General features: G+C 35.2%; 1 protein-coding gene across 3 annotated transcripts in view; it reads left to right on the plus strand.

Annotated features, from left to right (window-relative positions):
* Positions 1-16,724, plus strand: part of ATAD1 (ATPase family AAA domain containing 1) — an 89,644-nt gene that overhangs the window by 51,851 nt on the left and 21,069 nt on the right. For all 3 annotated transcript variants that reach the window (XR_651823.4, XM_009214928.4, XM_009214929.1), the window contains exons 5-6: positions 5,711-5,911; positions 13,168-13,274. Coding sequence is in view for 2 of the 3 variants with exons in the window: in XM_009214928.4 (XP_009213192.1) it covers positions 5,711-5,911; positions 13,168-13,274 (308 nt within the window). In the remaining variant the exon portion in view is untranslated. The remainder of the gene's footprint in view (positions 1-5,710; positions 5,912-13,167; positions 13,275-16,724) is intronic.

Consider the following 16,724-nt stretch of genomic DNA (forward strand, 5'->3'; position numbering starts at 1 on the left):
ATTCTCAAGAAGATGCAGAGATCTAGGTGAACAATTTCTTAAAATAATTGCTCATTCTTTAGCATCTGAAATTGAGATAAACTTTTTCCCTGTATTTACATGTTAAAATACTTGTTAAAATAATCTCCTTCAATTTCATTTCTCTTATTTCGAAGTAAATTAAAATTTGGAAAATCAAGATTAAAGAAAAATTCAAAGTCATAATAAAAGGTTTTTGTTTTGTTTTGTTTTCAAGCCAAGACATTTTTTTCTTGTTTCACAACTCCAACGATCTTATTTTTAGAATGTAATGATTCTTTTTCAGGAAATATTGATCTGCAGATGAACTAGAAATTAAATATTTCACTTTGATGGAGATGTTTGCTTATTCAGAATCACTTTGAAAGTCTTGGAACACAAGAATTGAATGTGCTCATAACTGCATCATTAAGTGTAATTCTTGTTCATTCAAATATTTTTTTCTTTTCTTTTATCTTTTCTTTTCTTTTCTTTTCCTTTTCGAGATGGGGTCTCACCCTGTCACCCGAGTTGAAATGCAGTGGCATAATCTTGGCTCACTTCAACTTCACCTCCCAGGCTCAAGTGATCCTCCCACCTGAGCCTCCTGAGTAGCTGGGACCACAGGCATGGGCCAGCACGCCTGGCTCTTTTTTTATATTTTTGGTAATGACGGGGTTTCACCATGTTGCTCAGGCTGGTCTTGAACTCCTGAGTTCAGGTTCTTCACCTGCCTTGGCCTCCCTGTGTGTTGGGATTACAGGCGTGAGCCATCGTGCCCAGCTTGTGCAAATATTTCTGTCATGCTTAACGCTTGTTAAAGGTGATTAGCTCCTGTCTAATTTATTGCTAAAACTATATGGGTTTGATATATGTTGTTAGTCAAGACTGAACTCAAATTATTAGTCACATTGATTTTTCAAAAAAGTGGATCTTTAAAAATATCGCAATAGCATTATGTATGTTTAAATTATAATGCTTATAATCTATCTAAATTTACAGCTATATCAATAAAATGCATTAATTTACATATCAAAGGTAACTGAGGCCTATACTTGTGCATTTTTATGCACTACATAATTTTTGTTTCTGTTTAGTGGAGGATGACAGTTAACAGCAAAAATGACATGTTCTTTTATTATTAAAACAACAAAGCTATTAGGTATTTCTTTTTGTTTTCTGAAATAACAACACTGCTTATAGTTTTTCCTAACAAAACACTTTTATTGTGATTCCCCCTCCAAAAAAAATTTTTGCATGATTATTTGAGCCCAGATCAAAAATGTATGGCCATAGTCGGATTATTTAGTTAAGTCTTTATTACCCTTTTCCAGGTTATTTGTAGTTTGAACAAAAAGTAACTTTTCTGCATTTTTAGTTCTCAATTTGACAATGCTAGTGAATTTAGGAAAGTAAAATACTCTTTATATGCTGTTAGAGAAAGCTTCTTTTTTTCATAAGTGACATCTTAAATCAGGTAATTGGGTGATTTCTCCAGTTGGACTTGGTTTAAAGACCCAGTTAGCAGAGTGGATACCAAATTATGGGGGGAATACTTCAAAAGTTATATGTAAATTTGCTTCTTATTTGAAAGCATTGTCCAATTTAAAAGTTACCTGAATATTTTCTGATTATATAAAGTTTTGCTATTTGAACTTTTTCACGTTTATGTTTTTGGACAATTTTTAATCAAGAAAAACAATTTTGAAGATCATTAATTTATGTTTTGACCCTCAACATAAATTGGATATTAGTGTATAGAATCAGAGTGTAAAATCAGATGCATCCTTATTTGTTCCATTTTGGGACTGGAAATAGGTTACCTAGGTTGGAATTATTGACAATTTTATGTTATACAGTTTATTGCTATCTGAGCTGAAAGTGATCACTGTTTCACATAGACTACAAAAAGATAATTGGAGCGTGACTGCAGTATCTATGCAGTGCATGAGGTCATATGTAACTATTGTGTATAGATATAAAGTTGAAGCTAGTGCACACCATCATGCCACTAATTGATAACAGGGAAATTGGGGCACACATAAGATACTGATGGTTATATTAAAAAAAATGATTTTCCCCCCAAACGTTTAAAAATTTACAACAGTTAAAATTCCAACAAAATCCATCTGAATACCATATGGCTTCCTCTGTAAACTTTCTGAATTCTGTATTGTTATTTTGGTATATAAATTTTATTATATTTGTGAATGTTATACTTCATGTTTTGGTGCATTCTTTAAAATGTGAATAACCTAAGGAAAAAAATAATTTTAAAAATAGATTTTCTGAGGTTATAAAGACCCATATTCTTCTCAAGTACTTTATATTTAAGCAGATCTAATTTATATAGATGTATATTTTTGCACCATTTGGACAATTTTTATATTAAAGCTGATAAACTGTTGTCCAAAAAAGAAAAATAGTCACTATTAAGGTGGAATATTAGTCACAAATGAGGATTATCTCAAATTTGGATTTGTTTGTCCCAGTACTTTTTTTCTTTCTTATCCTTTTTTTTTTGAGACAGAGTCTTACTCTCTCTCCCAGGCTGGAGTGCAGTGGTGTAACCATAGCCCATTGCTGCAGCCTCCTGGGCTCAAATGATCCTCCTGCCTCTCGGTCCTGAATAGCTGGAACTGCAAGGCATGTAACAACCATGTCTGCCTAATGTTTTAATTTTTTGTAGAGACAGGGTCTCACTTTGTGGCCCAGGCTAGTCTTGAACTCCTGGGCTCAAGTTATCCTCCTGCCTTGGCATCCCAAAATGTTGGGATTACAGGTGTGAGCCACTATGCCCAGCCTCTTCCTAAATCTTTTATTTGCATGTAGCACTTACTAAGTAAAGCCATTACCAAATACATCCATCTTAAAAAGGGATTTAAATTTTTAAGCCTCTATAAAGCATAAGATAATAAACACAGTTTTTATTTGTTGAAATTGGTTATAAAACTATGAGATTAAGCTCAAAGAACTAATTTAAAGGTTGCAAAGCTAGTAATTAAAGCCAAATGCCTCACATTCATTTGCAGTACTCATTTGTCACCCATCATAAATATTATCACTGTGGAGACCATTTTAGGAAAGTATGTAGAAAAGGTGCCACTCGAAATAATGTTATCTCTAGACTGACTGATAATGTGTCAAACAAGCCAACGTGAATTTTAGTGTAACTTTTTTTTTTTTTGAGACGGAGTCTCGCTCTGTTGCCCACGCTGGAGTGCAATAGCGCAGTCTTGGCTCACTGCAAACTCTGCCTCTGTTCAAACTCTGTTCAAGAGATTCTTCTAACTCAACCTCCCGAATAGCTGGGAATACAGGCGTGCACCACCATGCTTAGCTAATTTTTTGTATTTTAATAGAGTCAGGGTTTCACCGTATTACCTAGGATGGTCTCAATCTCCTCACCTCGTGATCTGCCCGCCCCAGCCTCCCAAAGTGCTGGGATTATAGGCGTGAGCCACAGGAGTGGGGATAAAGCAGTTTACTGAATAACTATAAGGCTAACACTTATGTAACTACTACATAGGTCAAGAAGGGGATATTGACAGCTCCTGTACGTTATTTGTTACAGCCTATCCCCAGAAAGTTAGGATAGCCAAAAGCTTTCTTTGCATATTGTATCTTTAGGCACTCCAGACACTCGTAACGGCTCAGTTAATAACACTAATTGTAATCCTTGAAGAAGAATATTTGGAAAAACTTCATCCTGCTAAGGCCGGGTGCGGTGGCTCAAGCCTGTAATCCCAGCACTTTGGGAGGCCGAGACGGGCGGATCACGAGGTCAGGAGATCGAGACCATCCTGGCGAACACGGTGAAACCCCGTCTCTACTAAAAAATACAAAAAACTAGCCGGGCGAGGTGGCGGGCGCCTGTAGTCCCAGCTACTTGGGAGGCTGAGGCAGGAGAATGGCGTAAACCCGGGAGGCAGAGCTTGCAGTGAGCTGAGATCCGGCCACTGCACTCCAGCCCGGGCGACAGAGCGAGACTCCGTCTCAAAAAAAAAAAAAAAAAAAAAATTCCAAGTGATAAATGAATAATTTGAAACAAACACAGCATTCTAAAAGCACTGAATATGTTTATGAAGTGGTAGAGTAGCTACAAAGTCAACAAAATATGGAGGCTTTTGCATAAATACTTTGTTCTAAAACCCTGAAATTTAATTTAGTTTTTAAGAAAGTACTAAGTGTAACAGTATAAAAACCCAGAGATTTAAGTAACGTGTATAAAAGTTTTCTAATGGATATGTATTCTATATTAAATTATGTGATCAAAATGATGAAATTAATGATAATTCCAAGTATCTGCAAACAAGTGGTTTTAGATTACTATTCTGTATTGTTTCATATGAGCCATCCAAAAGAAAAGTGTCAGTAGAAGATTCAGATTATAACTGACTTAACCAAATTTTAAGCACCTAAGTGAACTTAGCTAAAATTTGCAGAATGCTTGAAAATACAATTAACATGTATTGGTAAAGCTTATGGATTCAAATTTAAATGTCAGCTTTGGAAAAGTTTAGTATGATTAAACTTGGATTAGTTGCTGTTAGAACTTGAATCTTCAAGAATTATGAAGACCAGTAGAAAATTCTATGTATGCTTGAGGAAGAGCTTGAACATTATTTTGAAGTGTTTGATGTGAAAAATAAAATTGCTAGAGTTATGGAATCAGGTGCAGATTTCTTATTTTTTAAAAAAAATGGAGATATTTTTGGGAAATTTCATACAAAATTATTTTTCTTCTCATTTTGAATTTTATTTTTATTATATATAAGAAAATTTTGGACTCCTCCAGATTGCTTCCAGTTTACCCTAGCATGCCATCTATATAGATGGCATTTTAAAAAATACTGTTTCATAGGAAAAGTTGAGTTCTTAATTAAGCAAGTATTTTGAGAGGTCTGCCTGTTACAGTTTTTGTTAGGGCTGTCTGTAGATGGTTTATTTTCATAACCATTGTAGTACTAAGTTTAGGTACCAAATCATATAGTACTGAATTTAGTAATTTAGTAAAATTATAATTTTAGTATTATATATTTAATATTATTAAATTTAGAAAATACTATCTCATTTTAGTTGAGAAACAGTTGGTGGTGGTTCCCAAAATGTTCACGTGTTACCTTAAATTGTATTTAGCAGCAAAATGCTGTTAATGGAGACCATAGGTTAATAATATAGTTTTATTCTTTGGAAATTAAAACAGGAGTGACTGATAATTTGTTTCTTTTAGGAAAAGATTATCAGTTTGGAAAAAGGCACATGTCCTTTGGCTAAAACTTAATCTGTGAGCAACAGCAAAACAGTGTTTGCCACAATCTGTTTTGAAGTTGTTTACCTTCTGTAGGCTAATATCAAAGCACTGTGGTGCTTTGTTTGCTTGTGAAGGTGGAGGGCCTTAGATGATTTTGCTTATCAACTGTTAATAAAGTGATATGAATTTGGATGTCAAGGTGAGCATTTAAACTGAACCTTTTCATGAAGGGAGAGGGCACAGGATGCTGTCATCACCAAATATATGCTCTTAACTGACACTGAACTTAGAACATGGCATCTTGCTTTCTCCTATCTTAACTACTATAAACAAGGTTAAATAAAAGCAAGATTGAATATTGGGAAAGTTTTTTGTGGAAAGAGTTAATATTCTATGGATTGTCATATAAATTAAAGCAAAGATCCCCTTAACGGCAATAAATAACATATTCATTTCCAGGTGTTCTTCTCTATGGGCCTCCAGGCTGTGGTAAAACGTTGATTGCCAAGGCCACTGCCAAAGAAGCAGGCTGTCGATTTATTAACCTTCAGCCTTCGACACTGACTGACAAGTGGTATGGAGAATCTCAAAAATTGGCTGCTGCTGTCTTCTCCCTTGCCATAAAGCTACAACCATCCATCATCTTTATAGATGAAATAGGTATGCTATGTTTTCTATATGAGTATTTTTAAAGGCCATTTTTAAAGATATTTAGATAATCAGACTTAGTTTTTAACATTTATTAGGCCATATTAATAAAACAACGTAACCAACATCATAATATGCTATGTATAATTTCTGTGTTGTAGAATGAACTATAGACTATATATTCCCTTACTTGATAGATAGGTTTTTCTGTCTTTTCTCTGTTACAAACAGTATGCAGTGGACATCCATGTACATGTTTTCTCATGTATATATGTTTGCCCGAGAAAGATAGCTAGAAGTTGAATCATTTGGTTGTGTGGATGTATCTGTCTTCAACCTCATTAGGATTACCAGTTCTTTAAAGTTATTATACCTATTTATGTTTTCCTGCTTGGTGGTAAATTTGGGCATCTTTTAGCATGTCAGTTAGTCATTTGGGTTTTCTTATTTGTGAATTCTCAGTATTTCTTTGGAGTTATTTGTAGTTTTATTTTGTTGATGTTTATTATGATTACACCTATTTTCTAGTTTGTTTATCTTTGTTTCTGATATTTTTTATTTTTTTACAGTTGTCTGTAGTCAGTATTTTTCCTTTGTGGTTTATACTTTTTGTATCTGGTTTACAGATACCTTCACTATCCCCATAAATGTTCTCTTTTTAAAAATTATATGCATGAGATAGGAATCTAATTTCATTCTTTTCCAAAAAGACAGCAAACTAGACTATCCTTTGCTGTATGTCATGACTTTTATCTTAATGGACTCTTGCTACATTGTATGGATTTATTTTTGTTTTGTTCCTGGTATGTATATTATAAATGTGTATAGTTATACAGTATTATTAGTATTGGGATATATATTTATATAACTTTATTACTGTACTTTTGAATTATATTTTATTGTAGTTACATTTAGTATGATAGGGTATGTAAACATGTAGAGAGAAAAACAGATATATATAGTATAGCTTTGTTTTGGTTACTGTTTGCTTTATGTATCTTTTCTCATCAGTTTACTCCAGTTATTTTGGTGTTTTGGTGTGCATCTTGAACAGAGGAGTATATAGCCGGTTTTTTGTCTTTGTTTTTGTTTGTTTTTAAGACAGCATCTCACTCTGTTACCCAGGCTAGAATGCAGTGGCATGATTATGGCTCACTGCAGCTCAACCTCCCCAGGCTCAAGTGAACCTTCCACCTCAGCCTCCTGAGTAGCTGGGACCACAGGTGTGTGCTACCACACCCTACTAATTTTTGTAGAGTCAGGGTTTCTCCATGTTGCCCAGGATGGTCTAAAACTCTTGGGGCCAAGTGATCTGCCCCACCTTGGCCTCCCAAAGCATTGGGATTACAGGTGTGATCTACCACACCTGGCCTATTAGCTATATTTTCTAAAAATTGTAATCTAAGCTTTCCTTTAACTGGGAAGTGTGATTAGTTTGATTTTATTATGATAGCTGAGATAATTCAGATTTCTTTTTTAAATTTTTTTTTTCACACTCTGTCACCCAGGCTGGATTGCAGTGGCACAATCATGGCTCTCTGCAGCCTTGACCTCCCCAGCTCAAGTAATCCTCCCACCTCAGCCTTCCAAGTAGCTGAGAATATAGGCGTGTGGCACCATGCCCTGCTAATGTTTTAATTTTTTTGTAGAGATGAGGTCTTACAATGTTGCCTAGATTGGCCCCAAACTTCTGAGCTCAAGTGATCCTCCTGCCTCGGCCTCCTAAAGTGCAGGGATTATGCCACCTAGCTGATTTATTTCTGCTATATTATTTTTTGCTTTTAATTTACCAGTCTAGTAGACTTTTTTGCTTTATTCCCTTTTTCTTGCTACAGGTTTAGAAGTTATACATTCTTTTACTTTAGTGAAATGTTTAGAATATCAACTTAAAAGTCAAAGGTAATCTCTACCCTCCTCCCAAATAATTCACAGAGAACTTAGAACTCTTAGATAATAATAATATCTCATCTCTTACATGTTATTGTTAAACATTTTATTTTTCTTATACCTTCTATATTGTTTTATACTGGCATTGCTTGTTTAGTGCCACGTTTGCTAGGTTTTTGGCTCACCATTGCTTCTTTGATCTTGTCTTTTCTAGATTTAACTTTGTTTTTACTGAAGTCTTTCAAAGTTCTTTCAGCAAAGGTTGTATAAAGAGTAGATTCTTTCTGCGTGTGAAAATGTGTTAATTCTACCTTCTCTCTTAAATGATACAGAGTAACTTTCAGCATCTTAAAGCTACAATTCCATTGCATTCTAATCTTTCTAATCTTGTTGCTTTTGAGAATTCTCCTTATTGCCCTATATTTGTAAGTAATCTATCCTTTCTTTCTAGTTGCTATTAGATTTTTATGTCATTCTGCTATTTAAGTATGGTTTTCTTCTAGGTCTGCATTTATTTTCATTTAGCCTGCTAAGCCTTACGGTGGTTTATCTGAGGATGTGTGACTTTCATTAATTCTGGAAGATTTCTCAGCCATTGTATATCTTTGCATGTTGCAATGCTCCCATTAAAAAAAAAAAAAAAAAAATTCTCAGGCCAGGTGTGGTGGCTCACATCTGTAATCCCACCACTTGGAGAGGCCAAGGCAGGAGGTTTCCTTGAGTCCAGTAATTCGAGACCAACCTGGACAACACGTGAGACCCCATATCTACAAAAAAATACAAAAATTAGCCGGGTATGGTAATGCATGCCTCTAGTCCCAGCTACTTGGGAGGCTGAGGTGAGAGGATCACTTGAGCCCAGGAGATTGAGGATATTCAGTGAGCCAAGGTCATGCCACTGCACTGCAGCCTGGGCAACAGAGCAAGACCCCATCTTCAAAAGAAAAATTCTTAATCTCTTTCATTTTGAGTCATTTCTACAGTTTGTCATTTAGTTGTGTACTATATTTAATCAATTCTAAAACATACTTTTTTTTTTTTTTACATTTTAGCATCTTCAAAATCCGGAGAGCATGTTACAATTGAGTTGGCAGCATTTTAAGTTTCTTGTTGGTACATAAAATAATGGTACAACTTAAAAATAATTCAATTTTTGAGTAGGTTATAAAAAGCAATTCTTTCCTTGGCTATATTTAATCTTTCAACCATTGGGTTTGTTTTTTGTTTATTATATTTGAACTTTAGAAGTTCTGTTTGGTTCTTTATAAAATGTTTCCCTTTTTTATTGTAGCTTGCTCTTTTAGAATTTCAATCCCTTTTATATCTTTAGAATTTTAAGCATATTATTTTTGTACAGTTTTTGAATTGCTCTTTTCTGAAATTCTAATTTTACTTTATGTTGACTCTTTTTTTATATAGTGGTTTGTTTCCTTGTGTCATTTGTAACATTAGATGGCTTTAGGCTTGTTTTTATATGAGAATTATTTGTTGCCTAAGAAGATCTAGAATACTTTTTCTGTCCTCTGCTTAGAACTTCAGGGGTCTGATCGTTCAAAACCAATTTTAGATAATTTCTCAGTTTGTGTGTTCCCGGACTGAATGGTGGTACAAATTTAGACTTCATACCTGAAAGAGACTCCCCATGGTCCTAGTTTTTTATGTGTAAGGAGGACATTTTATCCCTCAGAGCCCAGGCAAAGATGGACAAGTTTCCTTGTACAGTGATGAGCAGAATTTTTTTTTCTTGTCTACCCTTTCTGTGAGTGTTAATCCTTCCAAGCATCTTGGCTTCAGCCTGTATGTGGATGTTAACAACAAAGCAGAACCTTTTGATGCTATGTATGTCTATATGCATACCTGCTGTGTTTACAAACACACAGTGGCATAATCACGTCAAGGTTTTCCAACTCTTATGTTCAGTTCCACTTTTTTCTGAACTCTGGGATTTTTTTCTTTGTTTCTTGCAACCTCATATCTTCATTAACCTTTTCTAAAATACATTAATAGTGTTTCTTTTTAATAATGGTTTTAAGTTTGCAGAATTGAGCAGAAATCATGGCCGGGCGCGGTGGCTCAGGCCTGTAATCCCAGCACTTTGGGAGGCCGAGACGGGCGGATCACAAGGTCAGGAGATCGAGACCATCCTGGCGAACACGGTGAAACCCCGTCTCTACTAAAAAATACAAAAAACTAGCCGGGCGAGGTGGCGGGCGCCTGTAGTCCCAGCTACTCTGGAGGCTGAGGCAGGAGAATGGCGTGAACCCGGGAGGCGGAGCTTGCAGTGAGCTGAGATCCGGCCACTGCACTCCATCCTGGGCGACAGAGCGAGACTCTGTCTCAAAAAAAAAAAAAAAAAAAGAAATCATATAGAGAGTTCCCATATGCCCCCCAGATATATAGTTTCTCCTAGTATTAATACTAGCATAAGACATTTATTAATGAACTAGTATTGATACATTATAGTTAACCAAAGTCCTTGGTTTAAGGTTCATTCTTTGTGTTGTACAGTTCTTTGGGCTTTGACAAAGCATAATGTTTTTTATTTATCATTACAGTCTCATACACAATAGTATCAAATATTTGTCCTTCCCTTTTCGTCCCAAACTGCTGGCATCTGCTGATCTTTTTTACCGTCTCTATGGTTGTACCTTTTCTGTAATGTTACAGTTGGAATCATACAATATATAATGTTTTCAGACTGACTTCTTTCCCTTAGCAATATGCATTTAAGTTTCCTCCACATCTTTTCATGATTTGATAGCTTATTTTTATTGCTAAATAATATTCTATTATGTAGATGAACCACAGTTAGTTTTTTCATTCATCTATTAAATGACACCTTGTTTTGGGCAGTTAGGAGTAATGCTGCTGACAGCATCATGTGTAGGTTTTCCTGTGGAAACAGGTTGCATCTCAATTGGGTAGAATACCTAGGAGTACAACAGCTGGATCATATGGTAAAATAATGTTTAGCTTTGTAAGAAACTAGCAAGCGGTCTTCCAAAGGGGCTGTACCATTTTGCATTTCCACCAGCAATAACCGAGGTTCCTGTTGCTATACATCTTCTCTAGCATTTGGTTTTATTAATTTGGGGGATTTTAGCTATTGTAATAGGTATATAGGTATCTAATAGTTTACCATTTTTTAAATTTGCATTTTCATAATGACATGATGTTGAGCATTGTTTCATATGCTTATTTGTCATCTGTGTATCTTTGTTGAGGTGTCTGTTCAAATCTTTTGCCCATTTTAAAACAACTAATATTTTTTATTGTCTGACTTTTTAATTTCTTAATTGGTACATAATAATTGTACATATGTATGAGGTACCTATGCAATGAGTAAATCAGGCTAATTGGAATATCTATCACCTCAAAGATGTATCATTTATTTGTATTGGGAACAACAATTAGGTTATTATCTTATTGTTGAACTTTAAGAATTCTTTTTATATTTTGGGTCCAAGTCCTCTACCAGGTATGTGTTTGCAAATATTTTTTGCCAGTCTGTGACTTGTCATTTCATTTCCTTAGCAGTATCTTTCACATAGCAGGAATTTTATTTTATTTTTATTTTTATTTTATTTTGTTTTATTTTATTTTGTTTATTTTATATATTTTTTTGAGACAGAGTTTCACTCTTGTTGCCCAGGCTGGAGTGCAGTGGTGTGATCTCAGCTTACTGCAATCTCTGTCTCCTGGATTCAAGTGATTCTCCTGCCTCAGTCTCCCAAGTAGCTGGGATTACTGGCATTTGCCACCATGCCCAGCCAATTTTGTATTTTTAATAGAGATGAGGTTTCACCATATTGGTCAGGCTGGTCTCAAACTTCTGACTTTAAGTGATCCACCTGCCTCAGCCTCCCAAAGTGCTGGGATTACAGGTGTGAGCCACTGTGCCCAGCCAGGAATTTTAAGTTCAACTTACACATTTATTTTTGATGGATCATGCTTTTGGTGTTACATATAAAAATTAATCACCAAGTCCAAGGTCACCTAGATTTTCTTCCATATTATTTCCTAGAAGTTTTAGAATTTTGTGTTCTACATGCACATTTGTGATCCATTTTGTGTTAATTTTTGTGAAAACTACAAAGTCTGTGTCAATTTTTTTGCTTATGAGTCCAGTTGCTCCAGCACCATTTGTCAGATGTGCATTTACTTTTTTAAAAAAAAATAGCACCTTTCAATCTTATAAAAGAAAATTGTTTTCCCCTTTTTAAAAAAAATCATTTCGTGTTCATTGTAGATAATTTGGAAGACAGAAAATAAAAGAGAAGTTAAACTTGTCCTTAAATCCATCCCTGAGCTATAACACAACATAATTAGCATTTTTGTATATTTCCATAAAAGCTTTTTTACCATGTATAACATATGTATGTGCATTCCAGCATATATGTTTTAAATCATTTTCTGTCCTACATTTTTCTGCTTAATAGTGTTTTACACATTTTTCCGTGTCGTTTTTGTTTATTACCAGGAAACTGCATGAGAAAAAAGTATGCGACCCTATAACTAAGAACACAGTGGGTTCAGGTGACCTAGAAAGTTAAGAGGCAAAATGCACAGGCTTTCCTCTGAGATTCCACATAACTCTTCCAGCCTCTCAGTACTAGATCGTTCATTTTTCTTACGTATGTTGTCATGAATGTATTTTTAGAGAAGAAACGAAAATTATGAATGATCGTGTTTTAATTTGCCTAATAATTTACCAAGTTTATTGTATCAGAATAATGTCTAAAACACGTAGCCCAATTTCTTTGTAATCTTTCATAAAGTTTTCAGCTTTAAAACAATTTTTTCTTTTATTTTCATTTTTCTTAATTGACATAATTACACATATTTATGGGGTACAGAGTGACATTTCAATGATCACTATAGTATATAGTGATCGGATCAGGGTAATTAGAATACCCATCATCTCAAACGTTTTTCATTTCCGTGTGTTAGGAACATTTGAAATTACATAAAGAGTAAATAAAATAAGGCTAGGCATGGGGGCTTATGCCTGTAATCCCAGCACTTTAAGAGGCCGAGGCAGGAGAATCAGTTGAGGCCAGGAGTTCAAGACCAGCCTTGGCAACATAGTGAGACCTGTCTCTACAGAAAATAAAAAAAAGTTAGCTAGGCATGGTGGCACGTACCTGTAGTGCTAGCTACTCGAGAGGCTGAGGCAGGAGTATCACTTAAGCCTGGGAGTTTGAGGTTGCAGTGTGCTGTAATTGCGCCATTGCACCCCAGCCTGGGCAACAGAGTGAGACCCTGTCTCAAAAAAAAAAAAAGGGGGGGTGGTAAATAATTAATTCTTAGTTTCTAAGGTTAAGGACCTTTTACTTCTAGATTATTCTTAATTTCTAAGGTTAAGGACCTTTTGCTTCTAGACTCCTTTCTACGAAACCGTTCAAGTTCTGACCATGAAGCTACAGCCATGATGAAAGCTCAGTTTATGAGTCTCTGGGATGGATTGGATACTGATCACAGCTGCCAGGTATTTGAATAAAATCTGCCCTCAACTTGTGTTGGTTTTTTTGTTCTTAATAGAAAATTTGCTGGACTACTTCTTATGCTTTTGTACAAACTTTTTTTCATAATTATGTACACTTATGACTAAGTGATAAAGATCCAAAAGAATATGTTTTGTATAAACTTTATCCAATTTGAGGACTTCATGTTTACCAAAACATTAGTAGATTGACTAAATGCCTGAAACAGACGCAACAGAAGAGAAAACACCAGAGTAAAGCCTGTCCTTGGAATTTTCAGAACCTACAGTGCTAAGGAGAGGAAGTGACTAGTGTCTGTGGGTATTGTGTACATTTTTTTAAAAACTATTCTTTCTCTTTTCCTTGACTCTTACTTGACTTTTACTGTAATTCCTTATAGTCTTTACTCTCAATTCTTAGTCACTTCCCTGATTTTCATTTGACAGAGTTCATTAGTATCTGAAACTGACAACACTTTCTCACTTCTTGTCACCTAAGCCTATCTTTAGGATCCCAATTTTATACAAGACAGACTTGTATCCTAGGCTTTGTCTCTTCCTCCTGTATGGCTGTGAAACCATAACTTGTTCCCTTGTTATGTGACCAAAGAGAAAGAGCTTTATTTTTCAGTTTTCCTGTTTAGGTTCCCAGTTTTCATTTATTTTTTGGCCTCTGAATATTCCATGCTTTCTTGTCAGCTCAGTGGTTTAAAAGAAGGTTAAAAAGAAGTTAATCTGGCATGTTTGTTTTTTCAGCCAGATTGCTGGAAATAAACATCCTAGAACCATTTTCCTTTTTTTTTTTCTTTTTTTTAAATGAATCACTTATATCTCATGGAATAGTTAACAGTGTTCTTTTTGTTTTTTTAACTTTAGTATTTTCTCTTTTTTTTTTTTTTTTTTTGAGACGGAGTCTCGCTGTTGCCCAGGCTGGAGTACCGTGGTGCGATCTCGGCTCACTGCAACCTCCACCTTCCAGGTTCAAGCAATTCTCCTGCTTCAGCCTCCCAAGTAGCTAGGGTTACAAGACGCGCACCACCATGCCGAACTAATTTTTGTATTTTTAGTAGAGACTGAGTTTCACTATGTTGGCTAGGCTGGTCTCGAACTCCTGACCTCAGGTGATCCACCCACCTCACCTTCCCGAAGTGCTGGGATTATAGGCATGACCCACTGCGCCCAGCCAACTTTAGTATTTCCTATTTTGTAATCTGTTTTTGCCTTTTTTAAAAAAAGTATTATATTTAGAATTACTTCTTTAAAATTCAGTTATTATTTCTTCAATTATTGTTTATTCTCCATGTTTTATCTCCTTCTGGAATGCCAGTTGGATATATGTAGGATCTTATTTCTATTTCATGTTTTGTTCTGTTTTGTTGAGACAGGGTCTCGCTCTGTTGCCCAAGTTGGAATGCAGTGGCGTGAACATGGCTGTCACTGCAACCTCAACCTCCTGGGCTCGAGTGATTCTCCTGCCTCAGCACCCCAAGTCTCTGGGACTACAGGTGCACGCCACTGCACCTGGCTAATTTTGGTGGTTTTTTTTGTTGAGACAGAGTTTCATTAATTTGCTCAGGCTGGTCTTGAACTCCTGAGCTCAAACAGTCTGCCCGCTTTGGCTTCCCAAATTTAGCTGGCATTACAGGCTAAACCACTGTGCCTGGCCTATTTCATGTCTTTTTTAACATCTCTTTCATATTTTCTGTCTTCTTGTGCTATGTCCTGGATAATTTCTTTTCCTTTCTTCTGGTTCATTTGAAGTTCTTCTACTATCTGACTCTTTCATTGAGCTTATTATTTCAAGTATTATATTTTTCAGTTTTAGAAATTCTTCCAGATTGTTTTTCAAATCTATCAGGTCAGTTTTGATAGGCTCTTGCTTATTATTCATGTTTCTAATTGGATTAGAAAATCAGAACCCTGGCATCAACAAGCTGTGTGACCTTGGCCAAATTTTATAATCACTCTGTATCTGTATAGAGGGAATAATATCTATAAAAGGGAGGATAGTACCTACCTCAGAATTGTTATGAGGAATTAATCTGAGGAAGTACATAGGCTTTACCGCCAGCCTTAGCTTAATTCCTTTACTTCTTTGCAAAATTGTAGGTTAATTTATTTGAGTCTTTTAAATATTTTCTTTTTGTGGCCAGAGGGCTTCAGGATCCCTTAAGCCCACCTCATTAGCATAAGTCAAAATTCTAAACAACATCATTCTCGAGAAGAAAATTAAGCCATATGTCCTCCTTCTACATTATGTTTGTGAAGGTATAGTTTTATTACAAGGAACACATCCTTTAGTTTTTGTTGAATGGTTAGAGAAAAAACATAACATAGATAAATTTAGGTAACATTAATAGAAACATTTTTCATTAATAATTGGTTTTGATAAATCTGTGGGGTTTATCGGTTGCCAAAAACTAATGATTCTCCCTGAGAAATAATACTTAAAGCACCTAGACAATTGGATAGTTAGCCCATGTAAGAGAAAATATCTTAATATTATGTACCCTGTCAGAGCATAGTGTTCAGTTATTTTCAGCAGGGGATACAGCAGCAATTGGATGAAGTATTCTCCAGAGCCACTTCATCCAGAGCTCCACAGTGTGATTCTGGTACAGCATAACTTACAACAGAGTTTTCAGAACCAAAATTCCTTACTGCACTAATAGCAATTACAGTTTTCATTATGATGAGTTTTGATTTGAGAGAGCAAATGAAGATGCTGCTTTTTTATTAAACTGCAGTCACTTTTTAACCTTTATTGTATTTTGGGGGGGTTAAAATTGATATTACTAATTTTGAGTAATAGTTTTAGACATATTCTACTTTCATATGAACCAGTTAGCTCTTCTCTAGAATTGTCTTTTCTATGATTATGGATAGAGCCCAGTACCCTAGCTAGCTTTCTTGTAATATGGTCACCAAGGAAATAGAAATAGAGAACGGCTCAATGAAACCCGTCACTGTTTCTGGAAACCTTAGTAACTGATGACATATTTTTCATCTTGAGAGACATGAGACATAAAAGATAGGGTTTTTAGGGTATTCATTGATGAAGTTAAAAGTTTTGAGATGTAAATTTAAGTCTGATTATTTTAAATGTGAAATGATAAAATTATCTTCATGTGTTAAGATTTTTTTAAAACTTTTATGTTAAATTCAGGGGTACATGTGCAGGTTTGTTACATAGATAAACTTGTGCCTTGGGAGTTTGTTGTACAGATTCTTTCATACCTAGGTATTAAGCCTAGTACCCATTAGTTATTTTTCCTGATCTTCTCCCTCTTCCAGATGAAGCTGGAGACCATGATTCTTAGCAAATGAATGCAGGAACAGAAAATAAAGATTTTTTTTTAAAGTTTGAACAACTAACACCTAAAAGGAGCATTGCTTTTGTTTCTTAAGTAGTAAAAAATTACTGTCGCTTCCTGTTTTAAATTTTAGCTCATTTCT

The sequence above is a fragment of the Papio anubis genome, chromosome 11 (genome assembly GCF_008728515.1).
Source record: "Papio anubis isolate 15944 chromosome 11, Panubis1.0, whole genome shotgun sequence".
In the NCBI taxonomy this organism is placed as follows: Eukaryota; Metazoa; Chordata; class Mammalia; order Primates; family Cercopithecidae; genus Papio; species Papio anubis.